General features: G+C 45.7%; 1 protein-coding gene across 1 annotated transcript; it reads right to left on the reverse strand.

The window, feature by feature from the left end:
- Positions 1 to 5,310: 5,310 nt before the first annotated feature.
- LOC139412183 (octapeptide-repeat protein T2-like) lies at positions 5,311 to 18,155 on the reverse strand. The gene is made up of 4 exons (XM_071159000.1): positions 18,000 to 18,155; positions 16,567 to 16,813; positions 11,200 to 11,353; positions 5,311 to 5,467 (listed from the first exon to the last, which is right to left on the reverse strand). The coding sequence occupies exons 1-3, from the start codon at positions 18,108 to 18,110 to the stop codon at positions 11,334 to 11,336; spliced, it is 378 nt and encodes a 125-aa protein (XP_071015101.1). The 5' UTR covers positions 18,111 to 18,155; the 3' UTR covers positions 5,311 to 5,467; positions 11,200 to 11,333.
- Positions 18,156 to 27,408: the final 9,253 nt, after the last annotated feature.

The following is a 27,408-nucleotide window of genomic DNA, read 5'->3' on the forward strand; positions in this document are numbered from 1 at the left end:
AGGCTCCAAACTGCAGTACTGCAGCTCTGTATTCCCCCTAACCCCTGTGTGGCAGTATCGCAACCCCAGTCTGGTCATCCTCTTGCTGCGTTCACCTGCTAATCCGTGCAAAAGGACAGCCGTGCACACACACACACGTACAGTATGTAGATACACATCAAGCACATAGACACCACAAACAGGTTACATGCTGTACAAACACACTAATGTTAACACATTCACACACACTCACATTTAGGTGTGTGAAATGAGTTGCTCTCCCCCAGCCCTCCCCAGAACCCAGCCATACCATACAGCCAGAGACAATCATTATACCCTTGCTCTGATCCCACCGAGCAACCAGCAATTATTTCTAAAAGTGGAAAGTAAAAACTGACAAACACACACACACAGCTGCACATAATCATTTATTTTTTGTGGGATGGGTTGTGCGGGGAGGGTGCAACTCACACTTCATTTTCTCTGGCGGAGTTTGCTGACCGCAAAATGACAAGGATGCTCTTCCTAAACCAATTAAGAGGGCAGAGCGCCGCTGTTACCATGCAACATTGACAGCACTTAAGGAGGATGACGTGAGACCACAGCGATGAGCCACAGAGATGTGCCCTCGGCTAAACACACATACAAACACATTGTAGAGGTTTGGCACTGCAGAGCAAGCACACACAGCTCTTATGTGCCTGTGTACACAAACAAAGTGCTTCGGATTTGTCACAATACAAACACAATGCTTAGACTATTTGAACCATAAAGCTTTAGACATTTTCACTTGAAAACCTGTTACTACATTTCTGTACTGTATGAGTATCTCAGTTAAACTGTTAAACTGACTATTATGTGAGGTAGTTCCTCTAAGCAAAACTGTGTGTTAAAATGTTTGCGTTTTTGCAAACTCTTTCTGTATGTACAGTTGAAGTCAGAGGTTTACATACACTTAGGTTGGAGTCACTCCACACATTTCTTGTAAACAAACTATAGTTCTGGCAAGTCGGTTAGGACATCTACTTTGTGCATGACACAAGTAATTTTTCCAACAATTGTTTACAGACAGATTATTTCAATAATAATTCACTAGATCACAATTCCAGTGGGTCAGAAGCTTACATACACTAAGTTGACTGTGCCTTTCAACAGCTTGGAAAATTCCAGAAAATCATGACATGGCTTTAGAGGCTTCTGATAGGCTTATTGACATCATTTGAGTCAATTGGAGGTGTACCTGTGGATGTATTTCAAGGCCTACCTCAGTGCCTCTATGCTTGACATCATGGGAAAATCAAAAGAAATCAGCCAAGACCTCAGATTTTTTTTTTTAGACCTCCACAAGTCTGGTTCAAGCAATTTCCAAACGCCTGAAGGTACCACGTTCATCTGTACAAACAATAGTATGCAAGTATAAACACCATGGTACCACTCAGCTGTCATACAAATCAATAGTACGTGATTTGTATAACAGGTGAGTGGTCCCATGGTGTTTATACTTGCGTACTATTGTTTGTACAGATGAACGTGGTACCTTCAGGCGTTTGGAAATTGCTCCCAAGGATGAACCAGACTTGTGGAGGTCTAAAAAAAAATCTGAGGTCTTGGCTGATTTCTTTTGATTTTCCCATGATGTCAAGCATAGAGGCACTGAGGTAGGCCTTGAAATACATCCACAGGTACACCTCCAATTGACTCAAATGATGTCAATAAGCCTATCAGAAGCCTCTAAAGCCATGTCATGATTTTCTGGAATTTTCCAAGTCTCATGGAGATGAACGTACTTTGGTGCAAAAAGTGCAAATCAATCCCAGAACAACAGCAAAGGACCTTGTGAAGATGCTGGAGGAAACAGGTACAAAAGTATCTATATCCACAGTAAAACGAGTCCTATATCGACATAACCTGAAAGGCCGCTCAGCAAGGAAGAAAAGAAGAAAGAAAACTGCTCCAAAAACGCCATTAAAAAAAGCCAGACTACGTTCTGCAACTGCACATGGGGACAAAGATCATACTTTTTGGAGAAATGTCCTCTGGTCTGATGAAACAAAAATAGAACTGTTTGGCCATAATGACCATTGTTATGTTTGGAGGACAAAGGGGGATGCTTGCAAGCCGAAGAACACCATCCCAACCGTGAAGCACGGGGGTGGCAACATCATGTTGTAGGGGTGCTTTGCTGCAGGAGGGACTGGTGCACTTCACAAAATAGATGGCATCTTGAGGAAGGAAAATTATTTGGGTTTATTGAAGCAACAGCTAAAGACATCAGTCAAGAAGTTAAAGCTTGGGTCTTCCACATGACCCCAAGCATACTTCCAAAGTTGTGGCAAAATGGCTTAAGGACAACAAAGTCAAGGTATTGGAGTGGCCATCACAAAGCCCTGACCTCAATCTTACAGAACATTTGTGGGCAGAACAGAAAAAGTGTGTGCGAGCAAGGAGGCCTACCAACCTGACTCAGTTACACCAACTCTGTCAGGAAGAATGGGCCAAAATTAGCCCAACTTATTGTGGGAAGCTTGTGGAAGGGTACCCGAAACGTTTGACTCAAGTTAAACAATTTAAAGGCAATGCTACCAAATACTAATTCCCACTGGGAATGTGATGAAAGAAATCAAAGCTGAAATACATAATTCTCTCTACTATTATTCTGACATTTCACATTCTTAAAATAAAGTGGTGATCCTAACTAACCTAAGACTGGGAATTTTTAATTGGATTAAATGTCAGGAATTGTGAAAAACTGAGTTTAAATGTATTTGGCAAAGGTGTATGTAAACTTCCGACTTCAACTGTGTGTGTGTGTGTGTGTGTGTGTGTGTGTGTGTGTGTGTTGTACATGCAGAATCTATGGGGGTCTGAGAGAGAGGTCTCATTATCCAATCAGCTTTAGGAATATAGCCCCGCACACACAGAAAGGGCACTGCTACAAGTCACACCTCTTTTCTCTACAACAGAACCGGCTCTCTCCTGTAGTGGTCAATTAGTGTACAGCGCGACCTGTGGAGGTTAAGTCTCTACTTCAGAGGGGCTGTGTGCTCCACACTAATGACCAGGCATAGTGTTCATTTCCAGCCCTGGGTATATATTACACTAGATAACCCCCTTTCCTATTATACAACACATAAGGTTGAAAGATTGAGCCATCACACTTCTAATCATGTGATGGTGTAGTGGTCGGCTACAGGCTGTAACAGTCTAGGATTTAATGTGAGGCTATCTGGTCCATGACCTAATGGTTGGCAGTTGGCAGTGTCAGATCTAGAACCAGATCAGTGGTTATTGGATATTGACAATGAAATGAATGGTTATTGGTTAATTGCCATGACGATGAATGGAAATGTTGATGTGTAGATCCTTCTCTCTCACCTCGTCCAGTGTCTGCTGGCAGTACGTAGTCTGTGGAGCTCTGCAGCCAGCTGCCTGGTCCTCTCCTCCTGGCTCCCTCTCTCCTCTGACAGCTGGGAGCTCCTCTGCTGCAGGCGGGACAGCTCACTACGTAGACCTGCAGCCTCACCACTCTGCTCAGCCAGCTGACCAGTACCACCACACCACAGCCGCACACCACAAAACAAACATCCACACAAAATATACATTGTTAGTCCCACTACACATTATTTCCTCCACTGTCATTAACCTAAAACAAGTTGAGAGTTAATGTCATTGTTTTAACGTCAGTATTTTCAATACATGCCTGACAGAGTACCTGTGTGTAAGCAGGGCACGCACCAGCTCCATGCTCTCTCTATGGGAAGCCTGGGTGGAGGCCAGCTCCAGTCTCAGCTCTCTGAGGCTGTGTTGTGCTGCTGCTGTGTCCCTGGTCCCCTGCTTGCTGCTGGCCTGGGCCTCCTCTACACACTTCCTCAGCCTGCACACCGTCTCCTGAAAGACGCTCATCTGGAGAGAACACACACATGGAACATGGGCCCCAAACTACACACAAAATACACTCAACATATGGACAGTACAACCTCTTGGCTGTGTCTCTGGCCCTCCCTGCTCTCCATCTCCCTCCTTCACTTCCGCAGCTGAGCCTGGCAGGCTGTCTGTTCCTCCTGCAGCCTCTGGGTGGTGCTCTGCAGCTCTACCACACGCTACTGCAGGCACCCCACAGTCCTCTCCCGCTCCCTCAGCTGTAGGACAGACAGCAGACACACCCCTATCAGAGCTCCCATCAGGTGTGTGTGCCACTGTGTGTATATCAGGCTCAAAGATAGATGGGACTAAATCTGACAATCGCAGCGCCATTTTAGCTCTCTGTTCCAGGATTAAGTCACATGGATGGGCAGATAGATGAGAGATCTGCACTTATATGCATGACAGATTTAAAATTGGGATTAAGGAGATTAATTTCAGGCCGTAATTGAGTGGGAAAGTTTTTGATCAGATTGATTTAACTTTCTAAAGATATGAATTATGTGCTTCAATTTAATTTCCTAGCAGCTGAACAGTTGGTAAATTGCCGCGCTTCAGGCTTGTATCCCTTTGGCTGGTGGAAAACTATTATTTCACAAAATTCATGACGTGTGCAGATCTGACTCGTTTCTCTTGCTTCCTTTGGGGTTAAAAAAAATAATTACTATTTTTGAAACACAAATTCAGAGACGGAAACTAATTCAATTTGCGAGCATGGCTGGAGGGGGAATCTGAGTGGATTGTAGATGAGTGTAGCCAGGCTTCAGTCAGACACTATGTGAGGAGAAGACGCTCTCCTGATGAATGGAAAAACAACATGTAAAGCCAAAAAATGCCTCTTGAAACTTTTAACTGTCAGCAAGCACAGGTTAAATTCATGACGTTCACTGACACTAAATCATTTGTGTTGGAATATTGCCTTTAGTCATAAATCAACAGACAAACACTACAGTATAATTAACATTTGTTGGTTGTGTGAGTGTGACATGCATTTGCAATATGTGTGAATTTATTGACCGCATATTTGTAGTTGAGCACTAGCTTTTGGATACATTAGTATGTGTGTGAAAGCACCTGGTTGAGTGCTGAGTTGTTGACTGCACATGTCTAGTTGAGTGCTAGTTTTATATACATTATAAACTGGTTGGTTCAAGCCTGAATGGAGATTGTCTGACAGCAGTGGTATATCAGACTGTATACCACGGGTATAGCAAAACATTTAATTACATTGGTAACCAGTTTATAATAGCAATGAGGCACCTCTGGAGTTTGTGGTTTATGGCCAATATACCACTGCTAAGGGCTGTATCCAGGCATTCTGCGTTGCAACGTGCATAAGAACAGCCCTTAGCCGTGGTATATTGGCCATATTCCACAAACCCCCAAGGTGCCTTATTGATTAATTGTGAGCTGCTTCCATGCTGGTTCTGAGCTGGTTTCTCTCTGACTCCAGTCGACCCTCTCTCTCCCTGGCCCCCTGGTTCCTCTCCTGCAGCTACTGCTGCCTGGCCTGCTCCTGGGACAGCTCTGCCCGCAGTGCCTGGCTGGCATCAGCCTGCTCCTGCAGCTGGAACACAGAGACAACCACAGTCAACCAACCGACCACACGTTTACAGGCAATATTCTGAGGTTAGGCTACATTTACATTTTAGTCATTTAGCACAGGGGTTCCCAAACGCTTTCACTCGGGGGCCCCCCTTCCAGCATTGGGGAACATCCCGCTCCCCCCCTGCGCAAGCGCAACGTCTATTTCTATGGGCACAAGCACTGTTCATGACAAACGATTCACACCCCTCTTGTTGGTGGAGAGAACTTTGCAGGTGTAAAGTATCATGACACAAGGCGAGACCCAGATGCAGAAACAGGAGGCAGATGGTTGGAGTTTAAGATGTTTAATAAATCCAAAGGGTTTAGGCAAGAGAATGGTCGTGGACAGGCAAAACCAGTTCAGAGTTCAGGAGGTACCGAAGGGCAGGCAAGCTCGAGGTCAGGGCAGGCAGAATGGTCAAGCAGGCGGGCATGGAGTCCAGAAAACAAGCAAGGGTCAGAACCGGGAGGACTAGCAAAAGGTGAAAAAGGCCAAGCAGGAAACTGGGAAAACCGCTGGTAGGCTTGGACATACAAGACAAACTGGCACAGAGAGACAAGAAACACAGTGATAAATACACTGGCCCAGAGAGACAGGAAACACAGGGATAAATACACTGGGGGAAACAAGCGATACCTGGAGGGGGTGGAGAGAATAACAAGGACAGGTGAAACTGATCAGTGTGTGACAAAGCTTATTTCATTAAATTCTACACATTTTGTAATGGGGTGTACATTTTGCAGTTTCAAAGCATATTTTCTTGCAATTAAAAAAAAAAAAAAAAAAATGAAAAGAAAAGAAAAGAATTACAACAATACATATCGGCAAAAATAATAAAAATAAATAAATGTTAGCTGACATGGGCTAGTTGATCTGGACATTTCTGACAAGTTATAAATAGCTCTAAGTTTCTACAGACACATTGGTGCAGCTAGCTTCCGGGTTAAGCAGGCGGGTGTTAGGAAGCGTGGCTTGGCGGGTCATGTTTCGGAAGACGCATTACTCGACCTTCAACCTCCCGAGCCCGTTGGGGAGTTGCAGCGATGAGACAAGATAACAATTGGGGAGAAAAAGGGGGTACATTTTTTTTATAAAAAATAATTTGTATAAAATTATTAAAATGGAAAACAAAACAATTCTCAATAAAGAAGTTATCAGCAAAGTCACTGCTAGTAGGAAAAGTCAAGTGCAAGGCTACTGGGTCATTAGCTATCCCAAATCAATATGTTGATCTAGTGTAATGCAACACCCTCTTTTCACGCCACTTCGATACAAAGTGATTTTTATGGCAGGTTAGGAGAGCATTTTCCTAACCTTAAGTCTCCTAACCTGATACGACTAATTAACTTTGGTATCGAAGTGGCGTTAAAAGACTGTTCCTCTAGTGCAGTGGTTCCTAAACTTTTTATAGTCCCGTACCCCTTCAAACATTCAACCTCCTTCTGAGTACCCCCTGTAGCAACACTCTCAAATGTTGTTTTTTGCCATCATTGTAAGTCTGCCACACATGCACACTATACAATATATTTATTAAACATAAGAATGAGTGTGAGTTTGTCACAACCCGACTTGTGGGAAGTGACAAAGAGCCCTTATAGGTCCAGGGCACAAATAATAATATAATAACAATCAATAATTTAGCTCTTTATTTAACCATCTTACATATAAAACCTTATTTGTTCATCGAACAGGTTAATGAGAAGGGTGTGCTTGAAAGGATGCTTTCTCCTATAGAGCTCAATTTTTATGGAACGGTCTGCCTACCCATGTCAGAGACGCAAACTCGGTCTCAACTTTAAGTCTTTACTGAAGACTCATCTCTTCAGTGGGTCATATGATTGAGTGTAGTCTGGCCCAGGAGTGGGAAGGTGAACAGAAAGGCTCTGGAGCAACGAACCGCCCTTGCTGTCTCTGCCTGGCCGGTTGCCCTCTTTCCACTGGGATTCTCTGCCTCTAACCCTATTACAGGGGCTGAGTTACTGGCTTTACTGGGGCTCTCTCATACCGTCCCTGGAAGGAGTGCGTCACCTGAGTGGGTTGATTCACTGATGTGGTCATCCTGTCTGGGTTGGCGCCCCCCCTTGGGTTGTGCCGTGGCGGAGATCTTTGTGGGCTATACTCAGCCTTGTCTCTGGATGGTAAGTTGGTGGTTGAAGATATCCCTCTAGTGGTGTGGGGGCTGTGCTTTGGCAAAGTGGGTGGGGTTATATCCTTCCTGTTTGGCCCTGTCCGGGGGTGTCCTCGGATGGGGCCACAGTGTCTCCTGAACCCTCCTGTCTCAGCCTCCAGTATTTATGCTGCAGTAATTTATGTGTCGGGGGGCTAGGGTCAGTTTGTTATATCTGGAGTACTTCTCCTGTCCTATTCGGTGTCCTGTGTGAATTTAAGTGTACTCTCTCTAATTCTCTCTTTCTCTCTTTCTTTCTCTCTCTCGGAGGACCTGAGCCCTAGGACCATGCCCCAGGACTACCTGACATGATGACTCCTTGCTGTCCCCAGTCCACCTGGCCGTGCTGCTGCTCCAGTTTCAACTGTTCTGCCTTATTATTATTCGACCATGCTGGTCATTTATGAACATTTGAACATCTTGGCCATGTTATGTTATAATCTCCACCCGGCACAGCCAGAAGAGGACTGGCCACCCCACATAGCCTGGTTCCTCTCTAGGTTTCTTCCTAGGTTTTGGCCTTTCTAGGGAGTTTTTCCTAGCCACCGTGCTTCTACACCTGCATTGCTTGCTGTTTGGGGTTTTAGGCTGGGTTTCTGTACAGCACTTTGAGATATCAGCTGATGTACGAAGGACTATATAAATACATTTGATTTGATTTAAATCATTTTCCACACACAGTCTGTGCCTGTATTTAGTTTCAAATCAAATCAAATTTTATTTGTCACATACACATGGTTAGCAGATGTTAATGCGAGTGTAGCGAAATGCTTGTGCTTCTAGTTCCGACAATGCAGTAATAACCAACAAGTAATCTAACTAACAATTCCAAAACTACTGTCTTGTACACAGTGTAAGGGGATAAATAATATGTACATAAGGATATATGAGTGAGTGATGGTACAGAGCAGCATAGGCAAGATACAGTAGATGGTATCGAGTACAGTATATACATATGAGATGAGTATGTAAACAAAGTGGCATAGTTAAAGTGGCTAGTGATACATGTATTACATAAGGATACAGTCGATGATATAGAGTACAGTATATACGTATGCATATGAGATGAATAATGTAGGGTAAGTAACATTATATAAGGTAGCATTGTTTAAAGTGGCTAGTGATATATTTACATAATTTCCCATCAATTCCCATTATTAAAGTGGCTGGAGTTGAGTCAGTGTCAGTGTGTCAGCGCTGCTGCGCCTTCTTCACAATGCTGTCTGTGTGAGTGGACCAATTCAGTTTGTCTGTGATGTGTATGCCGAGGAACTTAAAACTTGCTACCCTCTCCACTACTGTTCCATCGATGTGGATAGGGGGGTGTTCCCTCTGCTGTTTCCTGAAGTCCACAATCATCTCCTTAGTTTTGTTCACGTTGAGTGTGAGGTTATTTTCCTGACACCACACTCCGAGGGCCCTCACCTCCTCCCTGTAGGCCGTCTCGTCGTTGTTGGTAATCAAGCCTACCACTGTTGTGTCGTCCGCAAACTTGATGGTTGAGTTGGAGGCGTGCGTGGCCACGCAGTCGTGGGTGAACAGGGAGTACAGGAGAGGGCTCAGAACGCACCCTTGTGGGGCCCCAGTGTTGAGGATCAGCGGGGAGGAGATGTTGTTGCCTACCCTCACCACCTGGGGGCGGCCCGTCAGGAAGTCCAGTACCCAGTTGCACAGGGCGGGGTCGAGACCCAGGGTCTCGAGCTTGATGACGAGCTTGGAGGGTACTATGGTGTTGAATGCCGAGCTGTAGTCAATGAACAGCATTCTCACATAGGTATTCCTCTTGTCCAGATGGGTTAGGGCGGTGTGCAGTGTGGTTGAGATTGCATCGTCTGTGGACCTATTTGGGCGGTAAGCAAATTGGAGTGGGTCTAGGGTGTCAGGTAGGGTGGAGGTGATATGGTCCTTGACTAGTCTCTCAAAGCACTTCATGATGACGGAAGTGAGTGCTACGGGGCGGTAGTCGTTTAGCTCAGTTACCTTAGCAGTTTTCATGCTAGTGAGGGCTCTCTCACATAGGTACGTGGTTTCAAAGGGCATCAGTGTCTTAACAGTGCGATTTTCCAAGGCAGGATACTCTGAGCGCAGCCCAATCCAGAAATCTGGCAGTGGCTTCTGATTAAATAAAATTTTCACAGAACTGCTTGTTGCAATTTCGATGAGGCTCTCTTGTTTAGATATTGGTAAGTGGACTGGAGTCAGAGCATGAAAGGGATAACGAATCCAGTTGGTTGTGTCACCCGTTTTGGGAAAGTACCTGCGTAATTGCGCACCCAACTCACTCAGGTGCTTTGCTATATTACATTTGACATTGTCCGTAAGCTTGAGTTCATTTCCACACAAAAAAATCATACAATGATAGAAAGACCTGTGTGTTGTCCTTGTTAATGCAGACAGAGAAGAGCTCCAACTTCTTAATCATAGCCTCAATTTTGTCCCGCACATTGAATATAGTTTTTTAATTACATTTTTATTTCGCCTTTATTTAACCAGGTAAGCTAGTTGAGAACAAGTTTTCATTTGCTACTGCGACCTAGCCAAGATAAAGCAAAGCAGTGTGACACAGACAACAACACAGAGTTACACATGGAGTAAACAATAAACAAGCCAATAACACAATAAACAAGTCAATGACACAGTAGAAAAAAGAAAGTCTATATACAGTGTGTGCAAAGGGCATGAGGAGGTAGGCAATAAATAGGTAGTAGCGAATAATTACAATTTAGCAGATTAACACTGGAGTGATAAATGAGCAGATGATGATATGATAGTTGTGGAGAGTCCCGGTAATCCTAGATTCAGATCATTCAGGCAAGAAAAAACATCACCCTGATAGGTCAGTCGTCTGAGAAACTCGTCATCAAGCAAGCGGTCAGAGAAAGGAAAATGATGGTCAATAAAGAACACTTTAAGCTTGTCTCTCAGTTCAAAAAAAACTTGTCAATACTTTGCCCCTTGATAACCAGCGCACTTCTGTATGTTGTAAAAGTGTTACATGGTCGCTGCCCATATCATTGCACAGTGCAGAAAATACACGAGAGTTCAGGGGCCTTGCTTTAATAAAGTTAACCATTTTCACTGTAGTGTCCAAAACGTCTTTCAAGCTGTCAGGCATTCCCTTGGCAGCAAGAGCCTCTCGGTGGATGCTGCAGTGTACCCAAGTGGCGTCGGGAGCAACTGCTTGCATGTGCGTTACCACTCCACTATGTCTCCCTGTCATGTTTTTTGCTCCATCAGTACAGAGACCAACATGAGCAGCAGTTACGTTTGGCTACATACGGACCGTTAGTGAAATTCCCACGAGAGAGTAACAGTTAATGTGATTGGGTGTTAATTATTTGACTAGGCTACCTGTATTTGACATTGTGTTGTTATTTCGCTGAACACCTAGATGGTTTAATTGTATTTTTGGCGAGAAAAAAACCTCACCCAAATGTATAGCCCCGTTGTAAAATAAAAATTTACTGTTTTTTTTGGGGGGGGGTGTACCCCCGACGGGGAACTTGTTGGTTGGTTTGTTGTATGTGTTAATGTTAGGTCTTACCTGTTGCTGTAGAGTCCTGAGTGTGTCCTTGGTGTTGGTCAGCTCTGCCTCCAGCTTCTGAGCCCTCTGCTGGTGTGTGTTGGCCTCCTGCTGAGCACTGAGCTGGGCCTGCCTGCTCTCCCCTGCCTCCTTCTTCAGACTCTCCACCTGGGTCCTGATGCATGCACACGGCCACAGACACACCATCAGTCAGGGGCTCCCAGTCTTTAAACGACCACTACTTTCAAACTGGCATGTTTGATACCTCTCTCTGCCAACGCTACCCCCCACATGCTGTAAACTTTGTTTTCACTCTTGTCTACATTTTCAAAATCAAAGGGAATTTCATTTATCTTGTGATGTAATGCGAAAAATGTGCTCATTTGAGAGTAATGCGTGTGTGTTTGTGTCTGCCAGATTTAATCTGAGCAGGCAAGCCTGAACATTTAATGAGAGGCCGTTGCACTAATTTTGGCTGTGCGGTGCTTTGCGGTGTGGCATGGTGTAGTGGGGTGAGCGTTGGGCTGATGGGGCGCTGGGGCGTGAGTGATGGGATCAGAGCTGTGTGTGTGAGGGGTGGCCATGGCCTGTTTACCGTCAGGTGAAGCAGCTAATCAAATCCCAGTTTGCGCCCTCTCTCCCTGAGACATTAACTCAGACCACAGTAAAGCGTGAAAGCCCTCGCCTGCCCAGGGAGGGACATGCCCCGAGTTAGGGAGGGGAACAAGGGACACACCAGCAAAGTGTGAAGGAGAAACCTATACTGTACGTAGAGCAGAGTGTGAAGGAGAAACTTATACTGTACGTAGAGCAGAGTGTGAAGGAGAAACTTATACTGTACGTAGAGCAGAGTGTGAAGGAGAAACTTATACTCTACGTAGAGCAGAGTGTGAAGGAGAAACTTATACTCTACGTAGAGCAGAGTGTGAAGGAGAAACTTATACTGTACGTAGAGCAGATTGTGTAGGAGAAACTTATACTGTACGTAGAGCAGTGTGAAGGAGAAACTTATACTCTACGTAGAGCAGAGTGTGAAGGAGCAACTTATACTGTACGTAGAGCAGAGTGTGAAGGAGAAACTTATACTGTACGTAGAGCAGAGTGTGAAGGAGAAACTTATACTGTACGTAGAGCAGATTGTGAAGGAGAAACTTATACTGTACGTAGAGCAGTGTGAAGGAGAAACTTATACTCTACGTTGAGCAGAGTGTGAAGGAGAAACTCATACTGTACGTAGAGCAGAGTGTGAAGGAGAAACTTATACTGTACGTAGAGCAGAGTGTGAAGGAGAAACTTATACTGTACGTAGAGCAGATTGTGAAGGAGAAACTTATACTCTACGTAGAGCAGAGTGTGAAGGAGAAACGTATACTGTACGTAGAGCAGAGTGTGAAGGAGAAACTTATACTGTACGTAGAGCAGAGTGTGAAGGAGAAACCTATACTGTACGTAGAGCAGAGTGTGAAGGAGAAACTTATACTCTACGTAGAGCAGAGTGTGAAGGAGAAACCTATACTGTACGTAGAGCAGAGTGTGAAGGAGAAACTTATACTCTACGTAGAGCAGATTGTGAAGGAGAAACTTATACTCTACGTAGAGCAGAGTGTGAAGGAGAAACTTATACTGTACGTAGAGCAGATTGTGAAGAAGAAACTTATACTGTACGTAGAGCAGATTGTGAAGGATAAACTTATATTGTACGTAGAGCAGAGTGTGAAGGAGAAACTTATACTGTACGTAGAGCAGTGTGAAGGAGAAACCTATACTCTACGTAGAGCAGAGTGTGAAGGAGAAACTTATACTATACGTAGAGCAGATTGTGAAGGAGAAACTTATACTCTACGTAGAGCAGATTGTGAAGGAGAAACGTATACTGTACGTAGAGCAGAGTGTGAAGGAGAAACTTATAATGTACGTAGAGCAGAGTGTGAAGGAGAAACTTATACTCTACGTAGAGCAGATTGTGAAGGAGAAACTTATACTCTACGTAGAGCAGATTGTGAAGGAGAAACTTATACTCTACGTAGAGCAGAGTGTGAAGGAGAAACTTATACTGTACGTAGAGCAGAGTGAAGGAGAAACTTATACTGTACATAGAGCAGATTGTGAAGGAGAAACTTATACTGTACGTAGAGCAGAGTGTGAAGGAGAAACTTATACTGTATGTAGAGCAGTGTGTGAAGAAGAAACTTATACTGTACGTAGAGCAGAGTGTGAAGGAGAAACGTATACTCTACGTAGAGCAGAGTGTGAACGAGAAACTTATACTGTACGTAGAGCAGAGTGTGAAGGAGAAACCTATACTGTACGTAGAGCAGATTGTGAAGGAGAAACTTATACTCTACGTAGAGCAGAGTGTGAAGGAGAAACTTATACTGTACGTAGAGCAGAGTGTGAAGGAGAAACTTATACTGTACATAGAGCAGAGTGTGAAGGAGAAACTTATACTGTACGTAGAGCAGTGCGAGAAGGAGAAACTTATACTGTACATAGAGCAGATTGTGAAGGAGAAACGTATACTGTATGTAGAGCAGTGTGAAGGAGAAAATTATACTGTACGTAGAGCAGAGTGTGAAGGAGAAACCTATACTGTACGTAGAGCAGAGTGTGAAGAAGGCGTTCCCTAGGGACATGTTCTACCAAAGAGCTGCCCCTCCTCTCTGCCAATACCCATCCGATAAGCAACACCTTTAGACAGTCTAAGACAAAGAGAGAACGAGAGATATAGAGAGGAGGAGGGCGGGGGTTGAGGGGTAAAGCCCTTCCAGAAGTGAGTGAGTGTTTGAGTGTGTGTGTGTGTGTGTGTGTGGGGGGGGGGAGCTTCTCAGTGCTCACCTCCCTCTCCCATTGACAAGGCGGCCGCAGTAACAGCAAATCGATGGCTTGTGAATCCCCTGCATCCCCCCCTCGCCAGGCTGATCAATATCCCTGGCAATTAGAATCCCCTATCTGCATGGCTGTGGGGACCTCTGGGTGGCTCGCCAGCCCACAAACACCCAATTTAGTCCTCAGCCTATCACTTAATTACTAAATCCTCCCTAATGCCTATTGGCAGGCGGCAGGCGCACTCCAAGCGGCAGGACGGCTGACTGAACAGGAGACCTTTGGCAAGGTGTTGGTTAAGACGCTCCCATCTCTCTTCTCCTGGCCAGTTAAACATATGATTTCACAAGAGGGCCCCGACCTGGAATGATCCGCCTATCGAGCGGCCGGAGCACACACAGCCCAGATGGACAGGGGGGAGGAGGGGGAGAGCGGGGGAGGCAGCGTGCCAAGGGTCACAAAGCCAAAACACTTTTCTCTCTTTCTCTCAGCCACTAAGATACAGACAAGGTTGAGAGTGTGTGTGAGGCACAGTGGGTTTTTAAACACATGTAACATCAGATTTTCATCAGATCACATTTTCTTCACAGGCATTATTTAGAGTGACTGTTTGAGAGGCTTGTCTGAGTCATAAAGACACTGTGGCCTTACTGGCCAAAAGGTTCAGTTTGGATCTAAATGGGAATAAGACAGTCTTACAAACTCATGGCAATCAGCAAATACTCAAGTCACTGTTGAACTAATGGCTCAGTGAAATGTGAAGGATTGTGGTTAAAGACAGGGTTCATGACATGAAGTCATGCTGTGTGCTTGGCGGTGGAGGGCTGGCTGCATGTCCCGACAGAGATCATTGAGTCACGGTCTGGCATTTTTCATCCTGTGGCCAAATCTTTCCAAGGAAATTAACTTAAATATGATTAGGCTGTAGTTTACTACAAGCGTCTGTAAATAAATATTGACAATAATGGCAAGAAGCGGAGGGAGCTCAACCAAAGTGAGTCGAGGTGCAATCCAAAAATGTGATCATCATTGAAAAGGAAAAGGCAAAACGCGCAAATACCATGGTGAGCATTCTGCCCTTTTCTTTTTCAATACATATTGATTACTCGTTTATTTGTATCTGCCTACAAATCGTACTGCTCCTAAAAGGTATAGCTATATCCTATATGCAAAACGTAGCTCAAGAGAAAGTGCAAGTGTCAGCTGTCATCATTCTTGCTGCTTCAAGTTCAGTAGCCATACCTTTCCTAGTTGGAAGTGTGAGATCAAGTGCGCGTTTGGTCTCAATTTAATAGAGTAGGCTGTAGCCTATGCATAGGTGGAGAAGCACGGGGCAGTTCTCTTTCCAAGGAAATTAGCTTCATAAATATAATTAGGCTATAGTTTACTACACTGCCTAGTAATAAATATGAATCACCCATATTATTTTGTCACCATCTGAAAATCGCCCCGCTTCTAAAAGGTAGGCTATTAAACGTAGCTCAAGAGAAAATGCAAGTATCCGTTCTCTCTCCAACTCCGCTCTCTTCAAACTAAGTCTAGCCTATTGGCTGATATAGCCCAGTAATATAGATAGCCTAATATAATGGAGAATGTGAGACTCTCTGGAAATGTTACTTATTTCGTAGGTTATTTTTGGGCATTATGATATTGACAATAGAGCACAAAATTGCTAGGACCATGGCTAGCAAGCTAGCTGCATCACTTACGCCTAAAATAACATTGCGGGGCCGCAGTTGGGTTCGGGACCAGTTCTTGCGGGAGCGGGTGGGAGTTAGACAGAAAGCCAGCGGGAGCAAGTAGGTGTGGTATGAAAAGCTGCGGGTGCAGGTGGGAATAGCATGAATAAATCAGTCATGCGCAGACCTCTACTTGGAGCCAGATAGAGACAGACAGTCAGAGTGCTTTAGGGAACCCAAAGCCCTGTAGAGTATCTGTAGCCCTGCAGGTGGTCTGTGGTGCGGAGTCTCTCCTTTAAGGTGCGTAGCTCTGCCTGTAGCTTCCTCTGGGCCTGCTCTGCCCTCACCACCTCTGCCACCCGCTCTGCCAGGTGTTCCTGTGCCCGATGCTGCTGGTGGTCCCTCTGAGTGCATATGCATATGTTAGTATGCATGTGTGAGTGTGTGTGTCAGACAAAAGGCCCCAGGCTGTGAATTGATGGTCTGTTTCATTGCTGGCTAGCTGCTGAGGCTTCTGGGGCAGGCAGGACGTAAACAGGTGACTGTCTCATACTGATCATTAAAGTCAGCCCTAGAGGCTGCACTGCTGCTGCTGCCACTACAACCATGTCACTCTCCTCTTTCTCCCCTTCCCTCCTTCCATCAGCATTACTCTCATTCCTTCTTCCTCATGCCTCTACTGCTTTTAACTGTTTTTTAGAACCTCTTCTCCATCAAGGAAGGGGGAAGGAGAGAGAGAGAGACAAACAGTCAAACAAAGAGAGACAGAGCAAGACAGAGAAATAGGGAGAGAGAGAGAGCTACAAAGGTACCTGACTACACACGAGTCCAGCTTTATAGACACCAGTCTCCCAGCCCACCCCCCAGGACTGTGTAATCCTCCTACCCATGTCCCTGCAGCATCCTTGGGCCTCCTTTAGTTCCTCCCTGAGGGTCATCAGCTGGGTCCTGAGAGAGCCACACTCTGCCTCTCTCTGCTGTCCTTCCCTCCTGCCCCTCTGGACGTCAGCCTCCAGGCCCCTGGCTGTAGCTGCCTGCCGCTCCACCTCCACAGCCCGACTCCTCAGAGTCTCCCGGGCCTCCAGCAGGTCAGCCTTCAAACGCCTCAGGAGGTTATCCCGCATCTGCACTGCCTGGGAGGGAAAAGAGGGAAGGCTCAGTCAAAGTGTGAGTGTACGTGTGTGTGAACATACACTACCGTTAAAAAGTTTGGGGCCACTTAGAAACACCAGTCTCAACGTCAATAGTGAAGAGGCGACCCCGGAATGCTGGCCTTCTAGACAGAGTTGCAAAGAAAAAGCCATATCTCTGTCAGGCGTCTGTGTTCTTTGGCCCATCTTAATCTTTTATTTTTATTGGCCAGTCTGAGATATTACTTTTTCTTTGCAACTCTGCCTAGAAGGCCAGAATCCCGGGGTCGCCTCTTCACTGTTGACGTTGAGACTGGTGTTTTGCGGGTACTATTTAATGAAGCTGCCAGTTGAGGACTTGTGAGGCGTCTGTTTCTCAAACTAGACACTCTAATGTACTTGTCCTCTTGCTCAGTTGTGCACCGGGGCCTCCCACTCCTCTTTCTATTCTGGTTAGAGCCAGTTTGCCCTGTTCTGTGAAGGGAGTAGTACACAGCATTGTACGAGATCTTCAGTTTCTTGGCAATTTCTTGCATGGAATAACCTTAATTTCTCAGAACAAGAATAGGCTGACGAGTTTCAGAAGAAAGTCCTTTGTTTCTGGCCATTTTGAGCCTGTAATCGAACCCACAAATGCTGATGCTCCAGATACTCAACTAGTCTAAAGAAGGCCAGTTTTATTGCTTCTTTAATCAGGACAACAGTTTCAGCTGTGATAACATAATTGCAAAAGGGTTTTCTAATGATCAATTAACCTTTTAAAATGAAAAACTTGGATTAGGGAACACAACGTGCCATTGGAACACAGGAGTGATGGTTTCTGATAATGGGCCTCTGTACGCCTATGTAGATATTCCATTAAAAATCAGCCGTTTCCAGCTACAGTAGTCATTTACAACATTAACCAGGACTACACTGTTTTTCTGATCAATTTGATGTTATTTTAATGGACAAAAAAGCAGCTTTTCTTTCAAAAACAAGGACATTTCTAAGTGACCTCAAACTTTTGAAAGGTAGTGTATACTCCTGTGTGTGTATCCTCTTATCCAGAGAGTTCTATTTATGTGTGTGTGTGTTTTACACTTCCTGAAGTTCTGAGTGAGTAGGTGTATGTAAGGTCTTTCTATCCTATCCTCCAGGCATGTTGGAGGTGATGGGGTCTGGCCTGGCATCGTGCCGCAGTGTGTACCTGCTGTCTCTTGGCACACTGTCTGTGGGCGGCCTGCAGGTCTTGCTCCAGCCTGGCAGCCCTCTGCTCTTGAGCTCCCACCTCCTCCAGCCTGCGCTGGCCCTCCATCATGGCCTCTGCCTGGAGCTGCCTCCCAGCCTCTTGCAGTCGCAGCACCTCTGCAGCACACACACATGGATGCACACACACACACACACACACGCACAAGGAGGCACACACAAATACACCCACACTATGCAGTAAAAAATTAACCCTTTATGTATTCTATCATAAACACAAAGTTATTGGTTGAGTTGGGTGAGTCTGGACACCTCCTCTCTCAGCTGAGGAACCTCTGACTGGCACACACTGAGGTCCTGGCTACCCTGGGCACACTGCTCCACGGTCTGGGAGAATGCCTAGACACACACACACACACACACACGGACACACATACACCTGTCACACACCTATGACTATGCCTGAGGGGAAGGGGAGAACCGAAGCCCAAGGCTTTCCACATCCTCACCTGAGAGACCCAGCATAGCAATGCCTCCCCCTCCTCCACCCCCCAGGACATCTCCACACCTGCTCTAGCGCGTTCAGTGAAGCGCCTGCCCCTAATTTGGCATTTCCACCATGATGGCATGAGTATCAGTGTGTGGAGGAAGCATCCTGTGTTAGGGGAGCACCTATCTGACAGGTGTCACATCCAATCTGCACAGACCTACTGATGTTTTAACTATTCAATTAACCAGCCAACTGCACTGTGTGGCTGCCATGACATATTTACCTAAGATAAGTTGTGTGTGTGCGTGTGAGCGCAGGCAGCTGACAGGTCAACATGTCACTGTCACTCTTCCTCCGGTAGAGTGTGTGTATGAGTGTCAGCCATCTCCCCACTGCTCTCAGACCCTATCAAACGTGGTGGAGAAAATACAAGCCAACAGCTTTGAGTGAAATATGTAGGTAAACATTAAGTGAAAATAATAAAAGTATAATTCAGCCATGTTGAGGAGGGAGGATCCTGCCATCTTCCCCCTTCATCTCAGACCATTAAAATAACGAGTTGTCACCAGGCTCTGCTTTCACTACCCCCTGACGCTGACACCCGTCAAGACAAATCTACATTTCATGGCCACTTACAGATGTATAAATAGTCAAACGAGGTGCTCTAACCATCTATAAAACGCAGCTAAAAGGTTGCCAGAAGATGGCGGGCATCGTGGGCCAGCCGGGCTGGGTAATCAATCTGGGCTGAGTCGGAGTGGAGCAGGGAGCGGTGGCTGCGTGCGTTGGGAGTAGGGCAGTAAATCACGTCAGCGCAGCGCGGGCGCTCCTCTGACACGCCAGCCACTCCAGCTGACACTGGGCCTGTTTGACAGCCTGATGGATCGCCCCACTACACTCCATTAAAGGCAAACGGGCATACGCATGCTGACATAACAAACAATTAGTCACCGTGGCCGTTATGGACCTTGGTTGGTGTGGGTCAGGGTCTGTCTGGCGATGGCTGCTCTGACTTCCTGTCTAGGGTCAGTTTAAAGCCAGGGTTGGAATACACAGAACTACAGTGAACTTACTGAACATACAGTAGGACCAAACTTCTAACTATAGTTGATGAGTGAAGTTTTAAAGACAATGACTTTCTCTGGTCACTGTGATTTCACTGGCCACAGTGACAGGTTGTGTTAGCAGGACTCCAGCATGAAGAGGTGAAGTGTTCGGCCCCTACTGTACCTGTTGTAGTTCCTGGATGCGGCAGAGCTGGGAGTCGTAGTCTGAGTCAGAGCGGATGTGACTGGCTCTGTAGACAGAGAAATCAGCTTGGCTCTTCACCACACTCTCCTCCTGTTCCTCCACCTGAGAGAGGCACACAGGGACAAACATAGCGCACAGATATATCTGTTGACAGACCGGTACAGAACCACTGTCATGCGGTTGACTTTAGTAGGTCTCTCCTCCCATTTCCTTCCTGTGTTGTGTAGTTGAGTGTTGCGAGGTAGAGACAGAAGGACTGGCTGGAGCTCTGTGAGACTATGGTTGAAGGGCAGACTGCATGGGGTCCTCCTGTCTGACTGTGGGTGAGGCAGGCCGGGGGTCACTATGAGACTAAGTTTGGGGCTGAGGTGCTGGGTGAGTTCACACTAATGAAACAGAGACAGGCAAACAGAATGTTTCCTCTCAGTCTCCCCCGTCTGCACGCTGTGCTGGGCCTGATGGCTCGTGACTGGAGCACATTCTGCTTCTCACAGATGAGTTGGCCTGTCTGAGGGGCACACACACACACACGCACACACACACAGTCAAAATGTCCTATTGGGTGTCGGTGGTTTGTCAGGATTACTTTGTGCTGCTGCACTTATAAAACACTTCCAAATGGCCTCTAAGTTTATGAGGCTAATATATCTATCTGAATATGGTGTTCCTCTCATTACCCACTGTTGTTATTTTTTGTCTATGTTTTCCAGACAGCCTTCACTACCTCGTGTCTGTAGTGTTCATAAAGCCAGGGCCCGTTACAGGCAGGATGAAGATGGAGTGAGAGGTGGTGAAATCAGCTGGTTGTATTGATGTCTCACAGCAGACTCAGAGCGATCGGCTCATTAAATGAAATCAGACTCTCTCTCCCTCTCTCTACCTCCCTCTCTCACACAGACATACACACACCCCAGTTTCCAGACAACAAATGTAAACTTAGGAAAGAGGTAAAGAAACATTGGTGTGAAAAAATAACTTGGCAGGAAGTGATCACTTAAAAGTCTGAACCGAGCGGGTGGTGTGTCGCGCTGTGTGCACTAAGGACCCAGCTGAGGATGGGAGAGATCAATACTGTGTGTGTGATTGAGAGCCTCTGTGTTACCAATGGAGCTCTGCTGTGTGGGAGGGGGTGTTGTTAGGGACCCAGGTGGTGGGGTGTGGGGGTAAGAGCTGAAAGTGATGGGAACGGCGCCTCCATTGTGGGCTCACAGAAGGAGGTAAACGCCCAACTGCATCTCAAGCCACCCCCACACCACATAAACGCTGAGCTCCACTGGGCACGGCTGCTATTATTTCAGCCACATATCGCATCCCCAGCATGATTTTCCACTTTGCTTCTTCCGTGCATGGAGCTGTCAACCACCCCGTGTCTCACACACACATGCATGCACACAACCACACACACCCAAACAAGTCCAAACATCAATCCTTCCTCTCCACTGCTCTGCCCATGTAATCCAGTCTTCCCCTCCTCTCTGCTTCCGCCTGCCAGCCATTAACGGTGGTGCTCTGTGCTGTGTGCTGTGCTCTGTGCTGTCCAGGGAGCTCACACTGCCTGTGTTTTCTCATTGTGTTTCCTCCTGTATGGGGGCCATGAAGCCGATCAATAAGAATCAGTGAAAACACTTCCAGAGGTCCCCAGGCCTCCGACTCCCAGTGTGTTGTACCCTGTCTGACTCCACCCGTTTACAGATCAGCAGCAGAGATGGAGCCTTACCTACAGAGGTGTGGCGCGACAACTGACCTGCATGTAGCTTCACTCACCTGAGAGGCCAGTTGGGTATACTACAGTGCTAGTACTACTTGACTGGCTTTGACTTCACCACATGACTGGCACTGTTCTAGGTAGCAGGGGTAGTGAGCAGGACGAGTGGGCCTGACTGTGTAGAGGGAAACCACTGAGTGGACTAGTATGTTAATCTATGTTTGTAGTGGAAAGGGAGTGATTAGCACAGCGTGACCGGGTTTGTCTGTGTCTGTGGACGAGTCTGTCATTGGGAAGCTACATCCCTGTAGATGAGGATCGGCCTGACTGACTGACCTAACTGTTCTGACTGACTGACTGACTGTCCGACCTGTCGTCTCAGTGCGGCGGTGCTGTCTCTCATAGTGCTGATGACCATCTCACACTCCTGGCTGTGTTTGCGGCTGGACTCCAGGTCTCTCTGGGTGTCTCGGAGGTGCTGGCTCAGGGCACCATCCCCGCTCTCCAGCTGGGCACTGTGGGCCTTCAGCTCCCCCCTGCAACACCACCGCCTGGGCACACAGACGCAGCACATGCTCCTCCCGCTCCACCACCTGGGACACAGACACACAGACACACGCAGGCAGGCACACAAACACACATATACATAAAAAAGGCATGCTATTAACACTCATAAATCAGGCCAAGTGATGTATACTACTATACTATGCCACTTTGTTTACATACTCATCTCATTTGTACATACTGTACCCGATACCATCTACTGTATCTTGCCTATGCTGCTCTGTACCATCACTCATTCATATATCCTTATGTACATATTCTTTATCCCCTTACACTGTGTACAAGACAGTAGTTTTGGAATTGTTAGTTAGATTACTTGTTATTACTGCATTGTCGGAACTAGAAGCACAAGCATTTCGCTACACTCGCATTAACATCTGCTAACCATGTGTATGTGACAAATAAAATTTGATTTGATTTGATTTGATTTGTATGCAAGAACAACTCCTGGCAGCAAGGGTATAAGCAGCAGAGATGAAAAACACAACAATTGGAGAGCTAGAAGGTTCTATCTGCATTTTAGTCTAAATGGAGTTAATGACAGCCTTGTTCTGTTCAATGTTCCCTACCTACAGTGGGGCAAAAAAGTATTTAGTCAGCCACCAATTGTGCAAGTTCTCCCACTTAAAAAGATGAGAGAGGCCTGTAATTTTCATTATAGGTACACTTCAACTATGACAGACAAAATGAGGGAAAACAATCCAGAAAATCACATTGTAGGATTTTTTATGAATTTATTAAATGTATTTATTTAAGTAACTTTAACGCCAACTATCTTAGAATCATCTTCTAGCAGATAGAACCTCTAGCAGATAGAACCTCTAGCAGACAGAAGCTCTAGCAGACAGAACCTCAAGCAGATAGAACCTCTAGTAGACAGAACCTCTAGCAAATAGAAGCTCTGGAAAAACTAGAAAAAGCTCCAGTATCAGCTCTTAGTTTTCCTGCAGGGTGAAGATGGCGTGGAGCTGACCTGAGCCCTGGCTCCCTTCAGGTCCTCGTCCTGGGCCTGTAGAATGCTGTCCTGCTGGGAGATCTTGGTAAGGCAGGCCTGGTACTTGACCCTGTACAGCTCCAGGGACCTGGTCAGGGGCTGCAGCCTTGTCTCTGTGTCCACTGCTCTGCTCTCAGCATCCTGCAGCACAGCCCTCAGCCTAGACAACACATTCTCAGAACACTGTAGTCTACTTCAATATGCCTGTATAATGGCTTACATACACCTGCAACAGGAACAGTACTGAGGGAACTTCACTGCTTATTAAAGTGAAGAGAAATCAATGTTCCTGTCTTTCTGTGTACTGTACTCCTCTCACTCCTCCCACCCACCTCCTCCTCTGCCTACCTGGTCTGTCTCTGGGCGTGCTCCAGGTCAGAGCGGAGGTGCTTCATGGTTGCTCTACACTGCTGCAGCCTGCCCTGGGTCTCCTGTAACTCAGCCCTCAGGCCCGACACCTCCTCACTGCTCTCCTGCTGAGACCGGACCTCCGCCTGCCACCGCTGCAGCTCCCCGCGCAGAACACACACTGCCCCCTGCTGGTTGTCCCGCTGGAGACAGAAGGGAGTGTCAGTGAGGGAGTGTGTAGGGAGAATGTGTGTGTTTGTGTATGTGTATGTTTGTGTGTGTATGCGTGTGTATGTGTTTGTATGTGTGTGTGTTTGTTTGTTTGTTTGTATGTATGCACAGTGGGGCAAAAAAGTATTTAGTCAGCCACCAATTGTGCAAGTTCTCCCACTTAAAAAGATGAGAGAGGCCTGTAATTTTCATCATAGGAACACATCAACTATGACAGACAAAATTAGATTTTTTTTTCCAGAAAATCACATTGTAGGATTTTTTATGAATTTATTTGCAAATTATGATGGAAAATAAGTATTTGGTCACCTACAAACAAGCAAGATTTCTGGCTCTCACAGACCTGTAACTTCTTCTTTAAGAGGCTCTTCTGTCCTCCACTCATTACCTGTATTATTGGCACCTGTTTGAACTTGTTATCAGTATAAAAGACACCTGTCCACAACTTCAAACAGTCACACTCCAAACTCCACTATGGCCAAGACCAAAGAGCTGTCAAAGGACACCAGAAACAAAATTGTAGACCTGCACCAGGCTGGGAAGACTGAATCTGCAATAGGTAAGCAGCTTGGTTTGAAGAAATCAACTGTGGGAGCAATTATTAGGAAATGGAAGACATACAAGACCACTGATAATCTCCCTCGATCTGGGGCTCCACGCAAGATCTCACCCCGTGGGGTCAAAATGATCACAAGAACGGTGAGCAAAAATCCCAGAATCACACGGGGGACCTAGTGAATGACCTGCAGAGAGCTGGGACCAAAGTAACAAAGCCTACCATCAGTAACACACTACTAACAAAGTTTATCTCAATACTTTGTTATATACCCTTTGTTGGCAATGACAGAGGTCAAACGTTTTCTGTAAGTCTTCACAAGGTTTTCACACACTGTTGCTAGTATTTTGGCCCATTCCTCCATGCAGGGGAATTTTCCCTCATTTTGTCTGTTATAGTTGAAGTGTACCTATGATGAAAATTACAGGCCTCTCTCATCTTTTTAAGTGGGAGAACTTGCACAATTGGTGGCTGACTAAATACTCTTTTGCCCCACTGTATGTGTGTGTGTGTGTGTGTGTGTATATATGTGTGTGTGTGTGTGTGTATGTGTGTATATATGTGTGTGTATATACACATGAGGGGTGTAGGACACACACAGACAGAACAGACAGATATGATCCAGTACACTCTTTCAGCTTTCCTTCCTCTCCCTGCAGCTCCACCGAGGCACTTTAATGACACCAGCTCTACATTACATTACTACACTCCAGAGTACAATATCCCAGATGGGATAATATTAGTTTTCCCCTGGCTGATGATGCATTACAAAAATAAGGAGCAGTGTAACAGATGGCTCTCAGGGTAAAAATAATAAATCCCAGACTTGTAACATGGCTGGGAGACACGCACCCACACCCACAAAACACTTCTGTGATTCATCTACTCCTTCGTTCTTACTGACTTCTAAGCTAGGAGTAAGAGAGAGAGAGAGAAGAAGAGAGAAACATTAGTTTGCATTTAACTTACAAACATCATTAAGACCCCAGTGCTAATTGTGTTCTTTTAAATGAGTTAAATCTGATGACTCCATTAGAGACTCCATTGATGTCTCCCAGGAATGGAGGGAGGGAGGAAGTGACAGGATGGACTGAGGCAGTCTGTGACATCACAAACCGTGTAGACACAAATGTGGAGGTAAAATATACATGCAGACAAAAGAGGACAGATGAAGAGGATAAATATAATAATAATAATAGTGGGACAGATATAGGGGGGAGAGAGAGAGAGAGAGAGAGAGGGAGAGGGAGAGGGAGAGGGAAAGAGAAATAGAGAGAGAGAGAGAGAGCGAGAGAGAGAGAGAGAGAGAGAGAGAGGGAGAGAGAGAAATATATATATATATATATATATATATATATATATAGAGAGAGAGAGAGAGAGAGAAACTAATCCATAATACTGCCTGCCTGCCTGGCCTGCTGCATACATTACTGCATCAATCAGTGCTAAGCTGCAGTGTAATTTTCTAACTCCCTATTTCTCTCCCAACCTCATCACACAGACAACACCCCATGGCTATTTTTGATGAGATTCATAGCTATAGAGAGGGAGAGAGGAGGTGAGGGAAGGGGGGGAAGGGTGTTTATAGAGCAGCCTCTCTCCCTCTCCCTCACCCTCTCTCGCAGCTCAACCACTGATTAATTTCCAACTAGATCGCTTGGCTAGCAGTATTATTAGCATAACATTTCCATGGATCAGGCCCTGCAATAAAACCCTTTCATCAAGTCGCTTGTCAGACATAACATTTCAAATCTCATTTTGTTTCTAATATAATTTTCTTACTGGGTGTGTGTGGAAGGTAGCGGGAGCTGGGAAAATGGACAGTGGGGGAGGTGGGGGTGGAGGGTTGTTATGCAGAAGATAAACGGAGTCATCAATCAAAATTAAAAGAGCTCTGGGTTGGGAAGGAGGCGTTGGGTGTTAACCATGGCCGCTTCGACACACACACACACACACACACACACACACACACACACACACACACACACACACACACACACACACACACACACACACACACACACACACACACACACACACACACACACACACACTGTTACACTGGGCCCCCCGCCCAAGGTCAGTGCTTTCAGGGTCTGTCTGTCTGTAGAGTGGACAGAGGCTGAACTCTCCGCTAAAGACAAAAGAACAGTCTGACCATCTTATCTTGTGACTGTGGCAGAACAGAATGGCAGGCAGACATGCAGCAGGAGCTCTGTCACCAAACTTAATCGATCACACAGGTCCACAAACTCAAAAAACGCCTTTCACGTCACAACGTGACAGCACAGGCATTGAATAACGATAAACCTTGCCTTGATTACAAAATGGTCAAAGCTGTCACTATTACAACCCCCTGCCCTAGTCCCACACTGTACCATTAATTATGAAAAATAACACAGCGGGGGGAGGAGGAGGGATGGGGATTTCATTTGAATAAGGATACAGAATCAATGCAATTGAATCAATCTTAGCTAATTAAAATACATCTATATTGTGAAACAATCAAGGTGCATAAACAAGATTCAAATAAATGAAGGAACTGTGCCAAGAGGCTGCCCACTTCTAATTAAATGATACTAATTGGAATTCCACGGCTGTGTGCTGTGCTGTGTGTTTGTTGTTGGCATGGAGAGAAAGAGAGAGGGATCGCTGACTGCCCACTCCTTTGTCTCTGCTGCATCTCCTCAACAGCACACATTACTGCACACAGCCACACCATGGGTCATTTCTCATAGTCTGTGTATACAGTGACCTCCATAAGTATTGGGACAGTGACATTTTTAGTTGTTTTGGCATTGTACTCCAGCACTTATGGATTTCCATCCATATCGGGTGAACTGTTTTAGAAATTATAGTACTTTTTGTATATAGCCCCCCATATTCCTAGCACGCTATGATTACATCAAGCTTGCAACTCTACAAACGGCATTTCTTTAAAACCTGGAAGTTTTGGTAAAGTTACCAGGATTTTACAACCCTATATGGGGATGAGAGGGTTAGACATGCTTTAATATGAGGGATGAGAGGGTTAAACATACTGTAATAGGAGGGATGAGGGTTAGACATATTGTAATAGGAGGGATGAGAGGGTTAGACATACTGTAATAGGAGGGATGAGGGTTAGACATACTGTAATAGGAGGGATGAGGGTTAGACATACTGTAATAGGAGGGATGAGAGTGTTAGACATACTGTAATAAGAGGGATGAGAAGGTTAGACATACTGTATGTACAGTTGAAGTCAGAAGGATTGAGGTCATTGCTTTGT

The sequence above is a fragment of the Oncorhynchus clarkii genome, chromosome 6 (assembly GCF_045791955.1).
Source record: "Oncorhynchus clarkii lewisi isolate Uvic-CL-2024 chromosome 6, UVic_Ocla_1.0, whole genome shotgun sequence".
NCBI lineage: Eukaryota > Metazoa > Chordata > Actinopteri > Salmoniformes > Salmonidae > Oncorhynchus > Oncorhynchus clarkii.